General features: G+C 46.1%; 1 protein-coding gene across 1 annotated transcript in view; it reads right to left on the reverse strand.

Moving 5' to 3' along the window:
• The window catches only part of PARD6B (par-6 family cell polarity regulator beta), a 213882-nt gene extending 189417 nt beyond the window's left edge, over positions 1 to 24465 (reverse strand). The window contains exon 1 of the mRNA XM_069651169.1: positions 24000 to 24465. Within this exon, the coding sequence (XP_069507270.1) occupies positions 24000 to 24068 (69 nt within the window). The 5' untranslated portion in view covers positions 24069 to 24465. The remainder of the gene's footprint in view (positions 1 to 23999) is intronic.
• Between the last annotated feature and the right edge of the window lie 733 nt (positions 24466 to 25198).

The raw sequence follows: 25198 nt of genomic DNA on the forward strand, positions 1-25198 counted from the left end.
TCCTCCATCATTTTATCCATTACCTGTTTTAATTTGGACTCTAGCTCCACTTCTACCAGCCTCGTCAGCTTTTCCCTTCAAGCTCATCGCTATGAGCGTCTCTCTTAGGGTGGCCTTGAAAGCGTCCCACACCATATTATAACTTGTCCCTCCTGCATTGTAGTTCCTGTAATATTCAGTTATTTTATCCCATACCTCCCCCCTTAGGATCTCATCATTAAGGATGTGAGCTGGATACAGACATCTTCACAGCCCGGACGAGTTATGGCCCATCCTTGGGGACAATGCAATGGGGGCATGGCCGGCCAGGGCAATTGCACCTACCTCGATCTGTGACACCATTTGCAGTAGTGACCTTGATACCCATGCATAATCTATCCTCGAAAAGGTTCAATGCACGTGGGAGTAGAAAGTGTACCCCCTCGTTTTCCCTTGCAAGTCTCCCCCCCACCCCCATCTACCAGCGACAGAAGTGCCATTTTATCTTTACCTCTGTTGAAAGTTTGCCCTGGTTATGGAAGACTTGAGCGCTCCCATCCTCGCCTGGATCCCACGCCAGATTGAAACCTCCTACTAGTATAATGGGACCTTTTGTGAAGACCTCCACTTTATTTAGTATTGCTCGTAGGAATTTGTCCTGCCCTGAAATGGGGCATAAATAGCTGCCAGCGTGTAGATCCCCCCCCCCTCCCCATGAATGATTATAGCCATGTAACGGACCTCTGTGTCAAGAATAGTGAGTCTAAGAAAACTATTTGGCTCACATCAGGCCCTTTGCGCAGAGAACAGTCAATGTGCTAGACAAGCTCCTTGATGAAAATGCACCTACTGCCCAACAATGTACGGACTTTTTACAAAGGACAGAAACAGGCACTAACCTCTGATAATATGAGTTCCTTGACTAACTAACGCACGTGCCTGCAATCTAGCAACACACAGACACTTGCCGTTTAGCTTCAGTGAAACGCGATGAACTTCCCCGTTCCAACAGAAGAAACCTAACCACAAATAGCAAGTTGCTGTCTTAAAACAGCTCTTAGCAAATTTAAAAGATGCTTTTTCGCAACAGTCAGATCTTATAAGAAGCCAAGGACAGGAAGCATGACACCAAAATACACGTGCACGGTTGAACGTGTGTAGAGGCGAGTGATGCTCTTTACCTCTTCAGAAGCTCAGTTACTATAATGGAGTTGAAGTTGTGTAGGAGCAAATTACGCGCTTTGCTCATTCCCCAAGCAGAAGCCCAGTCACTAAGGGAAACAACCAATAGTCAAACACAGCACCTGTCTCTTAAGAATGCACATAGGAATGTAGTATGTGCAGGCAAAGTAAAGGAACGCTCTTCAGCGTTGGGTTTTAAGATCCCAGATGGCAGGATACGACGGTCAAATCTGATCCCTTTTTTACATCTAAAAAATGGGAAGGGGGGGGGGGTGAGAGCGCAGCCAGGAGAACTCGAACACTGAGGGCTGGGAAGGTACATCCATCGCAGGTCCCAGAGCTGAGGTGCGAGCAGGCCTGACTGACAGGAAGCCGTGGTCAATTTGTATGCAGCACAGCGTGCCCTAAAGCTGGAGTTTAAATGTGGAAGTCGAACTGTATGCATTGAGACTGCTTGCGTTTGGTGCACCACTCCCTACCATACCATAGGTTAGTGTAGACCAACATAACAAATTCTATGTCACTCAAGCTGGTACCCTAAAATGATTACTTGTGCTTTTTCTCGATTCATGTAAATCATGCTCGTAGCTTACACAATAGTACTTTTCATATGTATGGCAATGTGCTATGTTATAATTGCTGCTTCAATAGCATGTGCAATGAGAATCAGAGCTTCTAGGAAATAGATGTGATATTAAATATATTAACTTACTACCTTCAAGTGTCAAATTTCATATTTCTGATTAATGCTACAGAATGATGTCTATCTGAGTCCAGAAGAAATTCAAAAAATGTCCTGGCTGCATTTTCGCTAATTATGGGGCGTCAACACTCAGGAATACTGTCCCAAGTGCTAGGCCGAACTCCTGGGGCACCCCTTATCATAAAATATTACTTGATTTCATGCCCACTTTATAGCGCCGCAACCGGGGTGGTGGGGTGGCAGGAATCACGTTTTACACAGACAATTAAGTCAGGCGGCACCCGTACAGATGCAACGTTTTAGAGATGACCATTACTAATAGGTAAAATAATCAGGCCCAGTCACGATAAAAACGGACCAGGCAAAAAAAATTTTTAAAGCTTTTTTTTTTTTTTAAATAAGAGGTTACAGTGCGTACACGAGATGGCACACCAGGAAATCAATATTCCCATCCACTGCAGAATGGCTCCGATCAGCGCACTGCCACACAGTGAATACCAATTTCGCATTACCCGTAGCACAACTTAGTGGATTGCCAGCAGAATCGCTCTTTACTTACTTAAGTACCCCAGCTAACAGGACAAATAATGTATATGCAACTCTCCTGGTGAGGGGAGATGTATACACCATCCAGTATCGCCCTTACCAGTATCCTGAATTGGCATCAACAGATACAAATCATGTCAACTGGTTTGGAGGTAATCTAGTTTACTCCCAAACAAGTGCAAGACATGGGCCGTTAGCCACACCCAATCTGTCACTAGAATTCTTGGCCTGGTTTCATCCAAACCATGGAGGTCTGTGGAGGTCCATATCTGCAGGCTAACTACCAATTGCTAGCCACTCATTTCGACACAGTGCGCAATATTGTTTTACAATTTGCAGCACGGAAGGGTGTAGAACCTGCTCCGCAACCTCAGGGACAGCTGGATGCAGGTGGGATACAACTACAGACATTGAGAATAATATTAGGATCTTGTACGTCCAAGAATGAAGACATACCCATGTGGTATTCAGAGAAACTAGGCCAATTGCAAGCCGCTCCCCGCCTAAATCATCCCCCCCCCTCCCCCAAGTCATCCCCCAGCACAGACATAGGGCCCTAGCCATGTTCTTTCAATCTGGCTACACACCGCCTCTAGCGAGCTGCGACAGCTGGATCTCAATTTATAGCTGGCCTCATTTACAGCCGATAGGCACGCCATCCATTACATCACTAGCACTGATACTATATTTAGGCCAGTCCATTGCTCATTGCATCTAACAACTATCAAATTGTTGAGAGCATAATCCTATGCTTATTAAAAAGGTGAGCATGCAAGGTTAGTAGTCCATAAATGAACAAGATAAAAAAGGGAGTAATTTGGGGACCTAGCGAGATCCACTTATCAATCTGTAGGCAGGGTTCACTTGGGCAGGAGACCTTCAGAGATACAGAAAAAGGGTAACAAGGATCTTAATAAAGAAACACACCATGAAGGAAGGACTCGAAAGGACGAGAGTCATTTCAGGGTAAAAAGGGCAAAAAAAACCACAGAGGAAGAAATTATCGCCAATAGAGGAAGAAAAATATCCTGAGCCCAGGCCTAAAAATGAGAAAACTAGAGATAGGCGGGCGACGCTCTGGCTTGGCAACCACAGGGGTAGACTATCATGGGATAAACTTAGAGATAGGAAACACATGAAGAGTCCACAAAAACACACTGATGTGGGTCTGTCTCCTTCCCCACAGGCAAGGACACCAAATTGTTCTAAGGCTGAGGGGAAGGGAGTGACGGTTGTGAAAAAACACACGGCAGCCCTACAGGCTTCACAGAATGCAGAGTCCACGCACTCATTGCATCGTTCCCAAGACTAAGTGACACACGGATTGGTTTGAGATCCTATTAGACTCTGGATCTGACATTTCCATATTTGAACGCAGCTACAAGGCACTATTGAGCACACAAGGGCGTGCAGGAATGCACAGATCACTACTCCCACAGGGCAGCCATTAGCACATAATGAAGTGTATTTTGTAACTATTCAGCTGGAAGGCGAGCACCCAAAAAAGATTGAAGCACTGTTTTGGCCACAGTTACACAGCATTTAAAGATTGGCCACCATTGTATGTAAGGCAAGCACCAAGCGGTGAAGAGGTGGTAATGCCTGCTTTTTCAAAATGAGTGGGGAACTAATGCAGAAATATGAAAAGCACTGGTAGCAGTGCAGCTGTTTAGAAAATAATGTAGGACATGATAGGGAATGTCCAGCACATGTAATTCCAGTACTGAGACCCCCCCTGCTACTAAGGCAGTATCCAGTTAAACCACAGGCAGTTGCCCACATGCAAACCATAGTAGACCCGAGAATGGACCACAGGGTAATTATAAAGCAAGCTAGCCCACATAACAGCCTAGTGCTCCCAGTTTTAAAACCTGATGGTTCCTATCGCTTTATTGTGGAAATTTGAATTTTAAATGAACATTGTAAGACAGAGGCAGTCCAGAACCAATATAGTTATGGATTGCTAGCCAATGTACACAAATGTAAATATAAAACAAACATTAATCTAGGTAATGGGTATTTAACACAACCTTTAAGTGTACAAAGCCAGAAATACACTGCATTCAAGTTTAAGGGAACACATTTTCAATTCACTACAATAATGCAGGGGTATAAAAATACACCTAGCACATTCGCAAGTAGAATATAGAGCTTACCCGCAGACATTCCTAATTGTTGGCAGTATGTAGGATATTTACATCACTCATGGAAATCTCAGTGAACACTTGCAACAAGTAGACAAAGTCATTCACACATTGGCTGCAAAAGGGTACCCTATTAATAAAATACATTTTTTATTTTTTTTTTTTTTAATCAAGAATAGCTCATCGTGAGGTTACCGTTCTAGGATTCACTCTTTCAGATGAGGGCAGAGGCTTGCTTGTCAACAGATTTTCTTCAGAGGTGTGCCAAGATACAACCACACACTACGCTTAGGCAGTTGCAAGCCATTCTAGGACTGTTGAATTTTGGCAGATCGTAGGTTTCTAATTTTGCTGAGCTAGTGAAACCACTGTATGCTTTGATAAAAACCGAATTTCAAAGCAGCTCACTTGCTGCCAGAACACACTCACATTCTGCACCATGTTTATTCATTAATGACTCAAACCAGTCCTTTGAAAGACAGGAATTCAGATAAAGACTTAAAGATAAACCTGGTGGTGGGAGATAATGCTTTCACATGCACAGTGTGCAATCTAGGGGAGACTAGATCAATTTCATATAAGTCCATTGTATATTCCATACCCAAGTTAAAATGTACACCCGAGGAGAAAGTTATGGCTTCAGTTCAGATGATTATTCAGAAAGAACGGCTACTGGCAGCAAATAGAACCATACACAGAAACACACCTTTAGCTCAACTTGAAGCTGCCACAAAAGCTAGAGTGCCAAATGCAAAGGCATTGCATACTAGATCGATTCAATGGTCAGCAGCTCAACATGCTCCACATGTAAAGTACCATTATAAGGCAGAATTGCAAAGACTGAGTGGATTGTGTTAGACAATGGACACAGAGCCAGCCGGTTTATAGTGATTATGTCGAAAAAAGGGTCGACATGCAAAACCATTGAATACAAAGCATTGCATACCAAAGCATAGACAACCTATATTTTACATGTAAAAGTGCAATTCCATCGACAATATACATGGACTGGTTTCAATGGAAATGCACTTTTTACATGTAAAAAGTGGCATTTCCATGCTTTTTTTTCTAACTTTAAAACATTACATGGCGCTGTCCAGTGCTGAAATGTCAGCACTTGCCAGCTCCTTGTAATATTTTTAAGTATTTCTGTATATTTGAGGGGTTCCCGTACCCAGACCCCCCCAACCCTAACCCTTGACCTAATGTAACCCTTAATTGAACCCTAGCCCCAACCCTAAACCTAACCCCAACCCTAGCCCCAGCCCCAACCCCAATGTAACCCTTAAGCCAACCCTAGCCTTAACCCTAACCTAACCCCGAATCATATTATATTTTGATGGATCCATTGCATTTTATTCAACGAAATGGCCCTTCTATGGAATGGTATTTCGATGGAAAAAATGTGATGGTTTGGTGTTAGATGGATTGTCATTCGATGGAATGACTGGATACCGAGCCAGCCACCTCACGGCCCGACATGCCAAGGTTTGATTTTTTCCAGGTAATTTACTGCAATGGGTCTGCAATTCCAACGGTGGGGACAAGTGCCAAGATGATTAAGGGAAGCCTACACAAGTAGTCTCAGATTCGGATTACATTGTCAGGGCTTATAACACTGATTTGCATTGGTGGATGCAAAAATAACTTCAGAGACAGTAGGCCTAAAGCTATTGCTTCCAGGAAACTCTGGAAGCAGTTTTGGGATCTTAAAGAGACTTGCCCTTTGCTATGGATGATGCACACAAGAGCACATACCAAAGGGCACATTCATAGCACTGGCAATGCATTGGCAGATAAATAGGCCAAAGAGCATGCAGTGAGAAAAACGATAGCAGCCATAACTCACTCAGCGACTGCAATGGATGAGGAAATAAAAGAAGCTTGTTTAGGTATTGTACCTAGGCCCAAAGTTTTCCCCAGTAATTAGGTTTATGACATTGAAAATAACAAAAGCAATGGTCTCCATTTCTATGAAAAAAGTGGATCCTATTCAAAGATTAATCGCTAATAGAGCAGACAGGGAAAGCTGATTGCAGCCACACACGCTGGACTTGCACTCGCCTCAAAATGGGCAGATGCAACTGCACAGCTGCTCCATGACCGTTTCTGGTGTCCAGGGCTTCGGCAGCAGGTGAAATATATATAGCAAACTGTGGCACATGTTTAAAGACAACTGTGGACCACAGCAAAAAACCTACTGAGGCTCCTTTGAGAAAGGCAGCCTCGCCCTTTGAGGTCCAATATATGGATCACATAGGCCCACTACCAACAGTGAATAAGTACAAGTACATTCTAGTAATAGTGGATTCTTGCACTGGATTTACTTGGATGATTCCTGAAAAGAAAGCAGACTGCAAGTCAGTCATACAGGCACAGGGGTTTAGTAGCGATGACGGTAACACAAACGCTCCATGCTTTTTCTGGGCGGTCTCTGAAGAAGGCATTATAGGCATGTGGAAGAAAGTTGCAATTCTCAAATCCTTTCCGCGCGGAAACAAACAGAATTGTGGAGAGCGAACCAGACCATAAGTGAGCCTGATTAAATGCATCTGGGAGGTAACTGGTTAGACCATGTGCCATTAGTGATCAGGGGGTGTAAATAATTTACCACGCTAGTCTCTATGCAACGGTAAGACTCCATTTGAACACTTGTTTGGGAGAAAGAGGTTTATGCCTGTCCTGCATACACTTCCCAGTGCCTCATCTAGGCATGAGCAACTGCTGGTGACAACGCTGCTGAGGGAACCCCTTCAGGTGGAAGCTGCTGATGCCAGTCCTGAGAACACTCAAAGCAGGAGATTGGGTCATGGAAAAGATCCATGGCAAGACTTTGGCCCATCTTACAGACCAGCAGTGCAAGTAATCAGAGTTAAAGGTTCCAGAACTGCTGTCCTACCACCACTACCACCTAAGAGAGGTAACTAGGCAAGTTTCTGTGGACCATCTAAAACCTGTGCCAGATGGTTACCGCAATGTGTCCACACAATCTTCCTCTTCCAAGTGAGGAGTCCACAGAAGATTAAGAGATGGAGATCCGTCAAATGATAATGATAGGCGTTCAAGATGAGTAAAAACATGCCAATCTTGACAACATGTCCACAATTCAGGAAGGTACTGCAAGCCTGCCCATGTGGAAACAAAGCCTTTCTAGTTGCTAAAGTAAGGAAATAATTCTTTTGGACAGACTTTCTAAAATGGCGTTATAAAATGCTGGCAGCGCGTTTTCATCTCACTGACTTCTGGGCATTTTCTGAGCAAGGTTGCCACTCCACCTATAAGCAAATAAGTTGTTCTAAAGCCTTCAAGTTCTTCACACATGTTAGAAAAGAGAGCTCCAAGAGCCAGGAACTCCAGCCTCAATACAAATATTTCCTCCAACTATGGGTCATGTGTGGATGCCATTGTTTAAGACATTTAATGGCCCAGCTACACAGCTGCAAGTTCACCCCTTTTCTGTGATTGATGAATCCAGACTATTTGCACCCAGTAATCCTGTGTCCAGAACATACAGAGAACTGTTAAGAAGTAGGCTCCAGACATTTGCACAAAATGTATTATTTGATGTGTTTGATGATGTGGAGGATCTCCATGAAATGGGGCCCCATGTGTGTCATGTATGCTTTTACAATGCCTTTTTACTTATCAAACATGAACCCATACTGTGGCCTAAATACAAGTTCTGGGAACACTGTTCAGTGCCATTTCAAACCGACAGTCCGGAATTCAAAGCACAGTTCTCATATATTTCACTGAGACCATACCAAGCAAGGGATTACATGTTTGAAAATCAGTATAAATTCGCTCCACAGCCAAACAGTGCACAACACATGTATGTTGCAGATTCAGTCATCTTTGACAGAGAATACTTTGCAAACATGACTGAACAAACATGGTGGCAACCTGTCCCTATGGTCTACTTGGGGTCAACAGATATGGCAAATTAAAGGGATTCACACATTAGACATGGCATGTAGATTCCCACATTTGATGTATTTTTTTTTTTAATTATACGCAGTTCCAGACCACTTGCAATAATAGGGACCCGAGTTTCTACCCAGAGTGGAAGAAGGCAGAAGGTGAGTTCTGGAGTGCGTCTTATAGAGAAGCAAAAGAATGCAATGGCACCAAGCATATTACTTATCCATCAGGGAGACCTGGGTTATGGGCGGTTCAAGCAAATGAATACAATAAAAGAAAAGCAGGACTCAGTGTGGGCCCATATAGGGCTTGGAACTCTGATAACACTTCCCCGACACAAGCTATATCCATAGGTAAACTGTGCCACGGAATGCTTCCACAGTATCACCCGAGTGAGGTGATACAATCTCTAGATAACTTCATAAAAGGATAGAATTGGAATGCTATCATGCAGTTAGCTGCTGGTCTGAAGCGCACTCAAAGTGGGTGTGTCAGAAGAGCAGCTACCTGCACCACCTCTGACCCTAGTGCACTTTGTGAGGTGGGACAAGCATCCATAACAGATTGGTCACAAGCAATAATGCAAATCCTGCAAACTGAAAGTGAGGCAGTACAGCTAGGATTTCAGGGCTGTTATGCCCTGCGTGATGTCATAACAGATGTGGTGGGTTTGATTCAAAATGACTTATCTATGATTAGAAGCGTCCAAGAAGCCTCAGTAAGTCTTTCTGTAGTAACCGATTTTCTGGACGCTCTCAGCAGAGGGGTCCCAGAATGGAATGTGATTTCATGGCCAGACCAAATACAGGCACTTAACTTGTCCAAGGTTGCAACACGCCTGGCGATGTCTGGCTCCACCTTCTTATTGCTTAGTGTACTAGCAAAGAGTGTAGTAGCAGCATCTGCTTGGTCGCCAGGCTCCACAAATTGGATTGTGCACGGAGTACTAAGCATTCCCATTGAAACAACACCTTCTATGGTATGTCAAGAACTACATTCATGGGTTAATGTACATTGGGTGAATGACACATGGGTCAGAGATGATTACATGGTACCGTAATCACTTGCATGTGTGTCACTATCTAGGCCTGAAATAACGCTGTACTCATTACGTGAATGCAAAGGTTCTACTAGAATGATGTGTGCACACGCTGAGCGAGTGATTTCCTGCGACAGTAACTCAGAAGGCACACTGCATGTTGCACCAATTGCATTGTTTTACAGTAAAGCGCATAGCCTACAAAATGGTTCATATTTGGTACATTTCAACCAATCGTGCTGCCATGTCCCAATAGGAATACAATCTCTGATCATTGTAGGTGGACGAGTTAAATGCTGTGCGTTCATTTTGGATCCGCCTAGATCATTTCAATTAACATCATTGTTCTAGCCTAGCTTCACTTTACAACAATTAAAATACACCAGACTGAGCTTATACATAGCAAGGCTGTTAGAAATGCATTTGGAGGTGCGAAGCACTGAAGATAAATATCTCCAAGCACACTTTGCTGTGGTCAAACAGATTGCATCTTTGCTAGCATCCAAACTTACGATGCAGGCAGCCATGCACTCTTTGATTGACAGTTCACAGTTCAGTGGGTTCAATACTGGCCTTTCTGTGGTGGCAACAGCGGCTCAAGTGCCCTACATAAAGGGTTAATTGCCTTGAAGACAGTCATTAGAACATTGACTTTGTTGAGTGCGTGGTACTGCTGGCTGTTGGTAATACCTGGACTGTCATTTTGCTGCAGACACTGAACTCATGATCAGTCGCAATATGAAAAGCCTTGAAGCAACTCATTTCCGGTTCAGAGCAGAACTTTGCAGACATCTTGGATACAAACCATGTTCTCACTTTCAAAAACATTTCATTTTGTCATTGACCAGGAAAATACTGTGTCAGGCATTGCTAGATGGAAACGTTTGTAACGAAGAATCACTTCTTGGCAAGAACGTGGGAGTCAAAGTGTCACTGCCAAGATGTGCGTTGTGGCACGCCAGACTAGCCAGAACATTATCTGTGCATAGAGACATTTGTGGAATCCAAAAGGTACTTCCCGCAACTATTCTACTGTGAGTTCATTGAAATACCCTCTGACACCACGCCTTGTCATGGGAGCATGCCAGAGCAAGATAAACTGCTCAGGATGTGACGGAAGAGACTCAGGCTATTGCCAAATGCGTCCAGTACCCCCAACGGCACAGCCAAAGAAGCAGCTGGACCCTCTGTCGCACAGCTGGAGACAATCCAGCCACATAATGATTGATGCATACTCGCAAAACCTGACCACCAGGGACCTGGGGTAGCAGGCGAGGCAAGTGATGGATTTTTCTGGTTCCAGGAACCATGGCACATGGCCAAAACAGTGCAAAATGACGACATGAGCAATCTGTTTTCGTCTCCTCTGTGCTTCTTGACACACTTCAGAAAAAGACTGGATGCTCAGCTGAAACTCAGAATGTCTGACATTCTACCAAAATCACTCAAGCGGGCATCAGGTGTGCAAGAATTGAAAATATATCACATTCTACCTCAAGGTGCAAGTTTGAGTGCAAAGCAAACATACAAATTGGATGGCCTCCATGTGTTGATCTCTGTGCGTAACAAAGGCACTCACATGTTGGTCTATTTTCAAGGACACCGCTTCAAACTATTGACTATTTATGCATGTCAAATTGTGCTCATAAATCACACAGTCCACAGAGCATTGGGTCAAGAAGCCAGGAGCCAAGCTATGCTGGTTGTTAATTGCTAATTGATTCTCAAAGGATCCTTTGTCATATTTTGAATCTATTGCCAGCAATAATTTTCAGTTAACCTGAACACCTCACATTGCATGCATGCATGCATTCATTCATGCATTCTCAACTAGGTCCAGTTGTAATAAAATGGACTCATTCTGAATTCCTCATGTACTCATTCATGCTGATGTTGGCACTTAGTGATAACTAGATGACATATGATGCAGCCGCTGCTTTTTTATTGTGTATAGCACACAGTACATGCTTCTAGGCGCTCAGCAATTTATCAAGCTACTCATGTTATTTTTGCATGCAACAATTATCTGCTAAAATATGAATGCGTGCATGGTTTCGTTTATGCTACCAAAATAGGCAAGCTTTATGTAAATATAGCTCCCAGTATGGGTATTAAGGATTTCACAGAGCTACAAATCCTTTCATCTGTGTTGAATTGTCTTGCAGGGGGTGTTAAGAATAGTGAGTTTCAGAAAACCATTTGGATTACATCAGGCACTTTTGCGCTTTGCAGAGGGAAAAGTCAATGTGCTACACATGCTCCTTGATGAAAATGCACATACTGCCAAACAATGTATGGCCGTGACTAAATAACGCACGTGCCTGCAATCTAGAAATGAGCTTCCCCGTTCCAGCAAAAGAAACATAACCAGTAACAGTAACTTCTTGTCTTAAATGGCTCTTAGCAAATTTCAGAGATCCTTTTTTGCACCAGTCAGATCTGATAAGAAGCAAAGGACCGGAAGCATGACACCAAAAGCCACATGCATGGTTGAACGTGTTTAGAGGCGAGTGATGCTCTTTACCTCTTCAGAAGCTCAGTTACTATAATGGAGTTGAAGTTGTTTAGGAGCAAATGACACGCTTTGCCCGTTCCCTAAGCAGAAGCCCAGTCACTCTATGGGAAACAACCTATGGTCAAACATAGCACCTGTCTCTTAAGTGTGCATATAGGAATGCAGTATGTGCAGGCAAAGTAAAGGAACGCTCTTCAGCGTTGGGCTCTAAGATCCCAGATGGCAGGATATGACGCTGAAATCTGATCCCTTTTTTACAGATAAAAGGCAAGCTAAATGGGAAGGGGGTGGGTGGGGGGTGCAGACAGGAGAATTGAACACTGGGGGCTGGGAAGGTACATCCATCGCAGGTCCCAGAGCAGAGGCGCGAGCAGGTCCAATTGACAGGAGGTCATGGTAAATTCATATGCAGCACAGCTTGACCTAAAGCACGATTTTAAATGTGGAAGTCAAACTGTATGCTTTTTTTGAGACTGCAGGCCCTACTATACCATAGCTTAGTGTAGACCAACATAACAAATTCTAAGTCACTCAAGCTGGTAACCTAAAATGATTACTTGTGCTTTTTCTCTATTAATGTAAATCATGCTCCTAGCTTACACAATGGTACTTTTCATATGTATGGCAATGTGCTATTTTATAATTGCTGCTTCCATAGCATGTGCAATGAGAATCAGAGCTTATAGGAAATAGATGTGATATTAAATACATTAACTTGCTACCTTCAAGTGTCAAGTGTCATATTTCTTACTAATGCTTCAGAATGATGTCTCTCCGAGTCCAAAAGAACTTCACAAAATGTCCTGGCTGTATTTGCGTTAATTATGTCAAAGGGCGCGAACACTCAGGAATACTGTCCTTAGCGCTAGGCCGAACACCTGGGGCACCCCTTATCATAAAATATGACTTGATTCCATGCCCACTTCACACAGCCTCAACCAGGGTGGAGGCAGGAATCATGCTTTACACAGGCAATTAAGTCATCTGTATCTCTATCCATGGCAGTGACTGGAAGTCCCAGGGTGTTCCGTAGAGCCATCAGGTGCCCCCCCCCCTTTCCCACTGCATTGGATTTGTACATTTAAGGGTACCCCTTAGTCTCACTTTATGATTGTCTGGCTTTCGGATGTGTGCTTCCTGGAGGGCTATCACTATCGGCCCCTCCCACCCCAAGAACTATACTACTTTCTTTCGACTGGAGAGTTAAACCCTCTAATGTTCCAGGAGATAGTGTGTATTTCCTATCCATGGTCACGGTGTGCCCCTTGAAGGATTCTTGCGATTAACGACCTACAGCTGGGGACCCCCCCCTTCCACCCCTCCACTGCCCCATTGTCCGCCCCCACCCCCTTCTCTCCCACCCCCCACACTGGGTGGGCTCAACCACCCTCTAGCCCCCCCCCCACCCCTCTGTCTCGGGAATTGAGCTATTGCTCCACCCCAGCAAATTCCTGTGTGGGTCTCCCCCAGGCTCATGAAACATTCCAAGCTAGCCTACTACCCACTTCCCTTATTCCCTCTGGTACCTCCTTTCAGACCACCATCGATAGGCAGTCTACTAATGAAAACCATTGTGCCCATGGTCATCCACTTGCTGTACTCATGGCCTTTGCTGAGGGGTTATGATATGATATGCATTTATAACGCGCCTATACACAAGTGTTTCAAGGCGTGATGAGGCACGGGAGGAGAAACAAAGGGAGGACAAAGATAACGATCTTACTAGGGCTAGTGAGATTGAGATTGCGCAAGGGCAGAGGAGAGGGGAGGAGAAAAGTGCCAGGGGAAGGGAAGGAAGGGCAAGTGTAGGACACAGGATCAAAAACAAGTAGTGTGGCCAGCAGGTGACAGTGCAAGGGTGAATTACAGACACGTGTCTGATAAGTGCTGATAAAAGGGTTCACTTCTCCCCCCAGATTCTCTTTCAGGAGCCCTGGTTGGGCCGCACAGTGCCCACTTTTTCTTGGAAGTCTGATGTATATTTGGTGCACTCCCATATCTTCCTCTTGACCAGCTCCCTCGATTGCTTTTGGGGCCAACCTTGATCCTTTTCCTCATCAATTTCTAAGATTTTCATCCCTTCTCTGCAAGTGGTGATTCGGCGTTCAAACAAGAGTCAAAAAGGAAAGGTCCATCTGCAACGTATCTCCTTCATCAACGATCTGACCAGCAGGCTCATCATCCGTCTCCTCACCAGAGTACTCTGCGCTAGATCTTGGAAGAGTTGAAAAGTAGATACGATATAGGTGATCGTCTTCGCTCTCCTCACCACTGCCAAGATTCTCTCCTTCTAATCGTAGTTATGTAAGGTAAGCAGCACATCTCTGTCGTACTCCCGGTTCGCTCCTCTTTGAACCCACTCTGTGCACTCTATCCACTTTGATCCTGGAACCATCCTCTAGCTCAAGTAAGTCTCCAAACACTTTTTAGGCCATCAAACCCAGGTCCTTATCAGACACTGCCTCCGCCAGCCCTTTTCTCTTATATTCAAACGCTTCGATCTGTTCACGAGGTCCTCACTTTGTAATTCTGGATTCTGCGTGACCCTATAGAGGTGTTACACAAGCTTGTCAAATCTTCTGTGTATCCATGGCAATTTGCTGTACTGCATTTTCGGTAGCGTCGGCTTGCTCCTCCAGCTTATTAAAATCCCCTTCACTTCTTGCAGTGCTAACAAGAATTCTTCTCTCATCTTGGTAACCTGTGTTTACAGGGTGTTAGCGATTTTATCCCCAAGGTCTTGGAAACATTGCTGCAGGACCTCCCGAGTGACCACCTGCCTACTCTGTCTTTTCCTGGAGCCCCTCCTCCACTGGACTCTCTAGGTCCTGGTTGCCCTCCAGCAGGGACAACCCCCTACCCATATTTCTTCCAAAGTCTCGGTATGTTGCCGTCCAGTGACTTTTTAGTGGATTTGAGCTTTGGGAGTCCTTAGCTTTATGCTTAGACATCCTGTACACTGTTGACGCCCGCGACGCCCCTCCTGTCCAAGATGGCATTGACTTGTCCCCCTTTCAAATACAAAGCTGTCCTTGCTCCAGACACCCCCCGATAGGACCCATCCAGCATCCAGGGCCTCATTTTTGCGCTCGGAGCAGGCCCCGCTGTGGGCCAAAAGACTTGCTCCCTTTGACGCCTACCTTGTGTGCTTGTTGGTAAGGCCTGACGAAAGTAGCTTAGTCCGGTAGCCCGTTGAGCCCATTCCTCACCTCTGACGTTGGGCTGCCGGCTTCCAAAGCAGACCTGATAGATCTTGCTGTCCCGGGCTGCGTCGTCAGCCTGCTCATCATCTTCAACTGTCAGGTACATGGACTCTGCACCCTGAATGATGGGTGTCCTGGCTTCCTCCCTCCTCTCCCGGAACACCCTGGTCACCAGTGAGCTGCTCGCTTGTCTGTAGGAAGCGCTTACCAGCTCCCCCATGGGCTTGTGCTCTCTGGGGTCCCCACTCTTTCTGGTACAGTCCCGGTGTCCACTGCTTTTGGCGGGGCCGCCGACCGAGAACTCACGATCCCCACCTCTTGATGTTATGGGTGGAGGACCTCACAACTCCCCCTCGCTCTTCGTTTCCTGTAACCTCTCCTGGCTCTCAGGTTCGGCGACCAGGCTCCTCTGGGACCAACGCCCCAACCCCCAGCAGCTCCCAGCTCCTCCCTGATCTCGTCGCTGGCTCTTCTTCCACCAGTACTGTGGACCTCAGTCAGGCCGACACCCCCAATCCGCTGGCCTTCGTTCCGCCCTCGATCGTGCGCCAAGCAGGTGGATATGGAGCAGTCCCTTCGTCCCCAGTCGAAGCTGTGTCCCCCCGGGTCTTATGGTCGGTCGTTGCAGTGGCTCTCAGCTGGCCGTGCAGTGCCTCTCTGGGTCCCTCGGCCGGGACTTCCGACTCCCTCTCTGCTCCCGAGCTCCCTTCACCAGAGTTCACCTCCAGTGCCCTCCTCACAACTGGAACCCTGCGGTGGTGGCAAGCTCGCTGGGGGACCCCCCCGACACCACGGGTCTCTCAAGTGCTTGTTGGCCTTCCACAGTTTGGCTGGTGGCAAACCTGCTTGCCTCTGATTCTCTGTTCAGATGCTATTCCTTGAGCCCCTTACTGCCAGTATTAAACCCCGGCCTTGTGGAGGTTTATTAATAAAGTCCTTATGCTTTAGGCACTGGGGGGGGGGAGAAGAGTCCTGATCACGCAGCTCTCCTCACAACAGCCAGCTTGGAATCCGAAATAAGAATTTTAATTAGCAAGAACGAAAAGCCCATAGATCTAGGATATCAACAAACAGGCAGGCGCTACCACGGGAGTATGAGAAGCTAATACATTGTGTGCTGGCATCTAACTTCAACATGGCATGGGATAAAAACTAGAACGGTGTCCATTGTATGGCCCATTAGGCTTTTAATGCCCTCTATATATTTTCTGATGCTGTTTATTTCAAATAGTCACTTGTATGGCACCAGTTGGCCTGGGAAGCCAAGAGGTAGCTCTTGGTGTCAAGCTAACCAGACTCTTCTAGGTGACCAGCCTGAGCTAAACAGCTCCCAGGAATGTCTATCCTTGAAAGCATTTCTCACACAATACATGTACAGCAGGGAAGCAATGCTGCAAACTTTCCTTTCTTACAGAAAAGGTACAGTCTTGCCAGCAGTAGAAACAACCTTCCATCAGATAGAACAGATACTGGCAGCATCTGTGCAAGTGTCCCTTACGCAAACACATAACAGCCGCAGAGGGAAATGTATGCTATGCCCATTTTTCTGGGGAGATGAGAAAAATGGTCTGTCCCAGAGAACCTATCGTTTTTTGGTCACAGTCCTTGGGGTGGCTTAACGCGAACCCAGGTAGACTGCTTTTCGGGCCACTGCGCATGGAGGGCGAGGCACTGGGGGAAAAACGTAAGCTATAAGAATGCCAGATAGAAGGCACTCTTGGGGAAAACACCATGTGGTACAGTAGCTGGCCTTAAGTCAACAATACAGTTTACCTTGTTTATATGGGGGCACTGGAACAGATGCCTTGTCTACTTACACACCATTAGCCACAACCTCTGAGGTGTACAGGCTACAGCCAATTATATCAAGGACACACAAGCTTCAGCTACAGCCAAACCAGGAAAAACAAGTAGAGCTCGAGAAATTAAAATATGGAGTAAAACAGGGCGATATTAGTTTGAAATAACTGCTTTAAAAGCTAATAACCTGCTCAAGTAGGATACACATTTTTGTCATTGGGACCGTTTAACATGCACTCAGGAAGTATCTGGTGCAATGACTTAGTTGCACTCATTGAAGCCATACATTCTTTGTGAACGGATTTACATTTTATCTCCATGAATCAAGAGCAATGCATGACTCATACTTTCAAGTTACTTAACCGATTTCAGTCACACCTGGGTGGACTATGAAAAAGATAAATATAACATGTGCAAAGACACGCCTCTCCACGTCAGGAGGAACAGTTTCATAACCTTTATACGAAAGGCAAAACGTGAGCAAACAAGAAATATCCAAAAAGCACTACGTCTCAACCTTGCAGTAGTGGGGAGGAAATGACAGTTGAAACACATTAGCAGCCACCACTGCGCACGTCCCCAAACTGCTTTAGATGTAAACAATTACCACGTTTAAAATCAGCTTTCCCATTAAACGAAATTGTGCGATATGCACCTCTATCTGCACATGTGCTTAGAAAACGGTTATGCATGAGGCACTAGGCAAACATTGATAATAGTGAAGGAGTTTGAACAGCCAAGTTGACACCAAAGCAATCTCTTGGAAATACCTTACCACCATTCCATGAGAGGTGGCAGCATGGGTCTGATGGTCTGGCGGGGCACAACGGGCATGCAATGGCATTCGTTGCTGCCCACAGTTTGCAGACAGCTGGGCAGGATGCCGCCACCTGCAAATATGATCTTTCACCTTGGGTAAAGGACGATTACTAGCCCACATGCAGGAGGCATCAGAAGTATTGGTCAAATGCTGGTAGGCACAGAAATTCTGTCTTATGAGATTGTGCCTTCGAAGGCGCTGCAAGCACGGCTGCCATGGAAAAATCCAGAAAGAGTGAATAAGCGTTTGTAAAAGTGTATGAAAAACAGTGGCCATGGGTTTTTTCAGACACAGGATGTTGTGCGAGAAGTACCCTCTGCATTTTGCCAACGTTGGGGTTCACCCATCAGACGAAGGGCACAATGGTTTTCTGCTGGACGTCTTCGCAGCTCTCATGAGGGCTAGGTTTGAGTGAGGTTTTATGTTATCTGGCGTGTTGCGACCATCCCCAAAGCATGTCGGAGTTACTGGACGGTCCTAGTCGCGATGAAATCATGCTGCGGATGCTACTGCAAGCATAACCCGATGGCTGCACGAGCCTGGTTGGGGTTAGACGGGCACTGACACCCTTATCGACAGTTGAGGATCCTCCACAACTGAATGCAGTGGATCTCAAGTTATTTGCTCTACGCAATGGTGTGGGGGCTTACTGGCCTTGCAGTAAAATAAGCAGGGGCAGTCGTCTATTAGGAAATAAACCAGACGTGATGGAAGGACTTCAAAACCGAAGTGCTGGTGCACCGGTTGTGGAATCCCGGGAATGGCAAAGGGCTTCCCGGGGAATGTTTTAGGCGAAGTACATTGAGCAAGGCTTGGACCTCCCATTATGTAGACTCCAATAAATGTGATATGTTTTTTTCTAATATGAAAGCGTCTACTCGTTTTATTTTAATGGTAATATTTGGTATGTGTGTTGTGTTGATGGGTAGCCCCGTTAAGAGGTTGGTCCAGTCGATGCAGGGGGCACTAAAGGGACAGTCAGCATAGCGGGCCGCCCCTCTGGCCCCCCCTTGTGTCCGGCCGTTTCGCCTCACCCAAGGGAGGCAGAATGGGCATGCCCTGAGTGCCAGCCAAAACCGGTTCTGGGCCCTAGGGGCGCTTAAAGCTACAAGGACTCTGCCTTTTTGCAACCCATAGCTAACACTCACCGACCCACTTCCCATTAAGAGGTTGGGTAGGTCTTACATGCTTGGTAAGGGCTGCTATTTCATCTGCATCGAGTTGTTAGAAGGGGTTGAATGTTATTGTTGAAGGAAGGAGAAAGATGATGTTAGGATGCGAATATGTATTAACAACTTACAATTTTGTATAGAGTATCGGGTTGTTTAGAATAATTTTCTTTTGCTTTGTCATAGGCAGAATTACTGCGCGGTCCTAGCCAGGGAGGAGTCATGCTGCGGATGCTACCATGAGCATTACCCGCTGGCCGCACAAGTTAGGTTGGGGTTAGACGGGCACTGACACCCTTACAGACAGTTGAGACTCCTTGACAACTGAATGCAGTAGACCTAGGGTTATTCGCTATACGCAAGGGCGTGGGGGCTTACTGGCCTGGTAGTAAAATGACCAGAGGTGGTCGTCCGTTAGGAAATAAACCAGAAGTGACAGGTTCCACCTCTAGGACTTTAAAACCAAAGTGATGGTGAACCGGTTGTGGAATCCCCATTCCCGGGAGTGTTTTAGGCCAAGTACACTGAGCAAGGCTGGAACCGCTCATTATGTTGACTCCAATAAATATGATGTTTTTTCAAATATAAAAGCATCCGCTCCTTTTATTTGATGGTATTTGGTATATGTGTTGTGTTGGTGGGGGCTTCTGTAGGTGATGGCTTCAGTTTGAGCCAAAACACAAAACAAATGTAGTGCTTTTTGTATTGTTTAATTTCCAAAGCTTACCTGCTCAGGGAGGATGTGGTACCAATTAACATGCACTCTGGAAGTATCTGGTGCAATGACTTAGTTGCACTCATTGAAGCCATACATTCTTTGTGAACGGATTTACATTTTATCTCCATGAATCAAGAGCAATGCATGACTCATACTTTCAAGTTACTTAACCGATTTCAGTCACACCTGGGTGGACTATGAAAAAGATAAATATAACATGTGCAAAGACACGCCTCTCCACGTCAGGAGGAACAGTTTCATAACTTTAAAACAAAATGCAAAACTTTAGCAAACAAACATCCAAAAAGCACCAAGGCTCACCCTTGCAGTAGTGGGGTGGAAATGACAGTTCCAGCACATTAGCAGCCACCACTCTGCACGTCACGAAACTGTTGCCGATTAACCACGTAACACGTTTAAAACCAGCTTTCCCGTTTAACGAAATTGTGCGATATGTACCCTTATCTGAACGTGCTTAGAAATAAAAAGGATTAGCATGAGTTGAGAATAAAGAAGGAGTTTAAACAGACAAGTTGACACTAAAGCAAGCTCTCAGAAATATGTCACCACCATCCCTCTATCGATTTCAGAAAACCATTTAAGACGGCGAGGACATGCCAACAGAAGTCTTTCATTCGTCATCAGTGAAATTAAGGTTATACCTCCACAGACGCATTAAAAAAGCATATGTTTTCACGAGGGAATTGCAGGTGTGGCAAATATTAAAACTTGAAAGATAAATGTATGTAAAATTGTATTTTTAAATTAGGGCCCCCTCTCATGAATGAAGTCAACACCGCGATTGATTTAACCAAGCAAAAACAGATTATATGCTCCTTCATTTCAGGGGTAGTCCGTTTAAGCAGACTTCGGAAACAGCATGTAAAAGCAGCAACAAATTAGCCCTTGTAACGTTAGAGTCTCCAGTTTAACAAGCCATATATTTACTGAATACTTCAACTATGTGTACACGCTGAAATGAATTGCCCTCATGAATATTTATCACTACTGATGGCAGAAGTCATTATTATCTTGAACCATTTAGCAGTTCCGATAAGTAAAGGGGCGTCGGTGAGAAGGTGCAATTCCCCAAAACTTCGTTTCTCCTTGAAAAATGTTTTATTTACCAGAGCTTGTTCACAGAAATTTTGAATATCCTACGGACAACCTACAAAATAATGGTTAACGTTGCTCGCCTAACTACCAACTGCCAGTCTTCATAAACGTGTTGTCAAAACACCCCCAGCTCCGTAGCAAAAGACCAGTAAACTAATAGGTTGCAGGCAAGGCGGACCATGGTTTCAGCAGTAGCTATTTGATACCAATATACCACGTGGACAAGCGTGCAATTTTCCTGCTTTTAATGTTTCTCTTTGAACGTGTTGGTCAGGCATTATTTTGGAACAATGATGACCATTATTTGCTTAGGAAGTGGGAATCTACAGTGCAAGAGTAAACAGTACACCGACTTCCTGGGTAGACAAGACAGTGAAATAAACAATATGAGCTGCTAGAGCTCAGAACCTGGTCTCGACATGGCAAGTGAAGACATCGATACACTTTGAAAACAGTAAAAGAAATGGTAACTGGCCACTTTTTCATTGGTGCCCTAGCCGTTTACATATACGAGCTAGGCAAGTCTAAACATTCAATATGCTAGTGACCAAGTGTACAGTGGGCCACATCAACTGGAATATATCAACACCATTTACTCTGTTCAAAAATAACTACAATAAACGCATGTCCATGTGCAGACAAGAGGAGTAGAGGATAAACCCATCACACTCTCCTGGTTGGACTCGTTCTTTTACCACCTTGCAAGTGTTACAAACTGCCATCACTGGGAAACTATTATCACGAGAAGTCTTATTTTCCCTCTTTCTGATCTGCATTCCGTTGGATCCACTGCCAATGACTCCACCCCACCTACTTTTACAATCCTATACCCATTACCATCGACCCCTTTGCAGCTTTCCAACTATCACTTTGTTTCCTATACTTACTCTCGCTGTTCACTTCCACTCCTCCACAAAGTAAGCTCAGGCTACCCTAGGTGGAGGCACAGTGGGTCGAGTTCTGAATGCACACCAGCAGCATGTGACCACTGCAGTGGCGACTGGCAAAGTCTAAAGCCTCAATAACGTAACATTTCTTGAACATCATTATGTATTCATCTGTTTACTATCGGTCCGTTTATTTGAATTAAGCCGGCAGCCGATCGATACATTGCACTATCCAGCACCCCTTTCAACCATTTAGGCATGCTCTCGGAAATTAAAACGAAGTTCTTGCATGACATGAACCCTGAACCCAACAAGAACTTCTCACTTTCAAGGTTTCAAACTGCTCGTTTTAAGCTAGTCACCCCTACATACCCACACTAGGCTTTTGGCTTGGCAGTAACAGAACTAACATTCTGGTCTTTGACCTGCACTATAAGTACGCCCAGGGCAAACAAGCTGCTAAAACTTCAACGGTTGTCCGAGCACATCTCAAGCCCCTCTTGCATCCAATAAGCACATAGTGTACACATTTCCTATTCTACAAATCTGCCTTCCAATGAACTCAAATTATTCATGTACACTTCTGGATGTAACCAAATTATCTACATCATAATCTATGGTCCACTAAATTGGATTGACACACCCATGCTATCACAAAACAATATTCTGCCACTGTACCCTTCCCTTTTTGTCCGTGGAACCTATTCCCCAATTGCTGTGCCCCTCTTTCCCTTGTTTCTTCCACAGACTGCAGCCTGGCTTTGACAATAACCCAATTTACGGGCTAGCCTGTGCGTTCTGAGACTATGGTGGAGACTTGGTGCAGTATAATATCAGTACAACATTCCCAAGTAAACATCCCATGATCAGCTGGAAGGTAGGCTCGAGAAGCAACTTGCTCGGCATCTAATCTCACAAAATCAATGCATGTCAACAGACACTAGCTGTGGCTAGGCCTGGCCTATAGGGGGACGCACGAAGTGCAGGCCCACAATGTTAGTGTGTGCCATTTTTGGGTAAAATTAGGCCCCACTAACTGGGCAGCTAGTAGTTTTGACCAGTGTTACCAAATACATATTCTTTAATGTGCAGTTTACAGCACATGTTATCCAAAGGAATGAAAATGGTCAAGAGTCCATTGTATTCCCCAGTCGAACCGGGTGGTGCCCTGAATGGTTTAGGGTCCCATGCACTGCTAACCTTGCAGGAAAACGCCTGCCTGTCATCCGCAGCCTCCAGCAGTTTAGATGGATGGACCTGCCTCCCACATATGCTCCTAGAAGCGAAGCACGAGTCACAGCAAACTGTTGTGCATGCAGAATCCGTAGTCTAGAAGCAGTGATGCTCGACCGTCTTGGGGCACACCTGTGTTAATATGTGGCCTAGCACACTGGTTTCTGGTCCTTGCACCCAGAAAAGGCACTGCACTGTGAACCCCCATGTTTGCCGAATGGTCTCGACAAAGTGCCCCCCTGGGCTTGAGTTCTTCAGTTGGCACATACCTGGGTTCATACAGCTGTGCGTATTGCGGGTACAAAGATCAAGGGCCAGAAACAGGGGTGCTTGGGCACATCTACCACATCGCTGAGGCTCCCATACACACATCAAAGCAGTGGAGTAACTTTGCTGGAAATGTTGGGGGGGGGCGGTGGGGGTGTCATCTGAAGAAAAGGTACCCCAGTCAAATGAATGGGGACAAAATGGTGTGCCATGAAAGTTGGGGGGACAAACACCCCTGTCCCCCTAAAATTACGCCCATGCATCGATGGGGGTTGTATTTATATTGCACACTTTTACCCTGCCCCCAAACTCCGTGGTGAAGGGCTATCGTTTCCCAAACCACTTCTGGACGCATCCCCACTGTGCTCGGAGTGGCACCTGCCGTTTTCGGGTTGTATATCATTGCTGCCAGGGTCCGGTCCCGTGTGCTGGCTGTGGCCCTACCCCCGCGACCGTGTGCTTTCTTGGCTAATGTACTCTCCCGCTGTTGTTAGACACCACCTCCCTCTCAATGGTTTCTGTACTGCCTCAGCCCTGCGCCCTCTTCCTGGTGCCAGGCACCTGCAGAGGCAGAATCCACAAGGGTCTGCTAACCGAGGCACAGGAAGCAGCCCTTCTCCCTTCTCAGAAAAGGAGGGGGACGTGTTTGTCTCAGGGAGAGGGTCTGTGCGTTCAGCTATAATGAAGTGGGGTTGGGAGAGGGTGCTTGCTCTCTTGGGGTCGCCCCCACCAGATTCCCGCCGCGGTCAACACCCACCTTACTCTTCACTTCCACAGCGCTGAGAGCCCTGTTGCTGGCCCCCGCCGGCCGCTGGAGCTTAATCATCCTTGCGCCACAGCGGCGGCGGCCAGAGAGCTGTCCCGGAGGTCAGAGCACCTTGCCGAGCTCTAAGGAGTAGGAGATCCGCCGCAGTTCCCTCGGGGTGGCGCACCTGACGGCTCTGGACCTCTCGTCCGCACTCAGGCCTTCCCGACCCTCCCGGGCAGGAGACAGAGCCTTCCCCACAACCTGCGGTAGCCGCGTCCTCTCCGCTCTCTCGCCAACCGCAGCCGCAGCGCCCGCTGACGTCACCCGAGACCAGCACTGCCAGGGCAAGCCTCGCTCTGGGGAGCGCGCGCGGGCAGGCGCGCGCACCTGTACCAAGCCAGGCCGCCGCCGCCGCAGCATTACTGGTAGGCCAGGTGCTCGTGCGCGTTGACGGCACGATAAGGTGCGCGTACAGGAGCATGAGTAGCCAAGCGCGTGCGTTCCCCTATACCGCCGACACCTGTTGCTAAAACAGTGGCGGCGCATGCGCGGCTCGCTTGAGAATATGTCGGAAGAAGTTAGAGACCAACTTCAGCATCGTTTGTTGATACACTCGGTAAGAATTGGCTCAGGCGGAGCTGCGCCCCTCCGGTGCAAGCAATCGGTGCAGTTCATCGTTTCAAATTGTGAGAATCTCGGCGTGCAATTGAATTAGAAGCAGCATTGCACTGTAGCCTTCGGCTCAGCAGAACGGCTAAACCAGTCCACTAGTGGTATATTGTGGGAAAGGAGAATATATGCCCGTACTTTGCAGCCATTTTACAGTTAGGATTAGCATTGTTAAAGATGAAATGAGTACCACACCCAGTGTGCATTACATGCTCAGAAGGAATGGATGCTGACATTGCTATACGAGACAATTTTGAAATCAGTGGTCATTCAAATATTCCCAAAATGCACTTTGAGTATATGCAAAGCAGCCAGCATCCTAATTCAGAGCATCCCATATTATTATGCATCCAACTTCACCCATTCAGCCCTGCCCACGTGACTCTGAACATTCTCCCACACCTAGCGCCCCCTCCCTCCTCGGCAAGGATAGGGGAGGTCTCACAGTACATTTTCTCAATGTCAAGAACGGGGTACTCTGGTATTAAGAAAAACATGCATGCGCGCAGCATAAATGCGGACCAGGGGAGCGGGTTGAG

The sequence above is a fragment of the Ambystoma mexicanum genome, chromosome 3p (genome assembly GCF_040938575.1).
Source record: "Ambystoma mexicanum isolate Mex_15411 chromosome 3p, UKY_AmexF1_1, whole genome shotgun sequence".
Lineage (NCBI taxonomy): Eukaryota > Metazoa > Chordata > Amphibia > Caudata > Ambystomatidae > Ambystoma > Ambystoma mexicanum.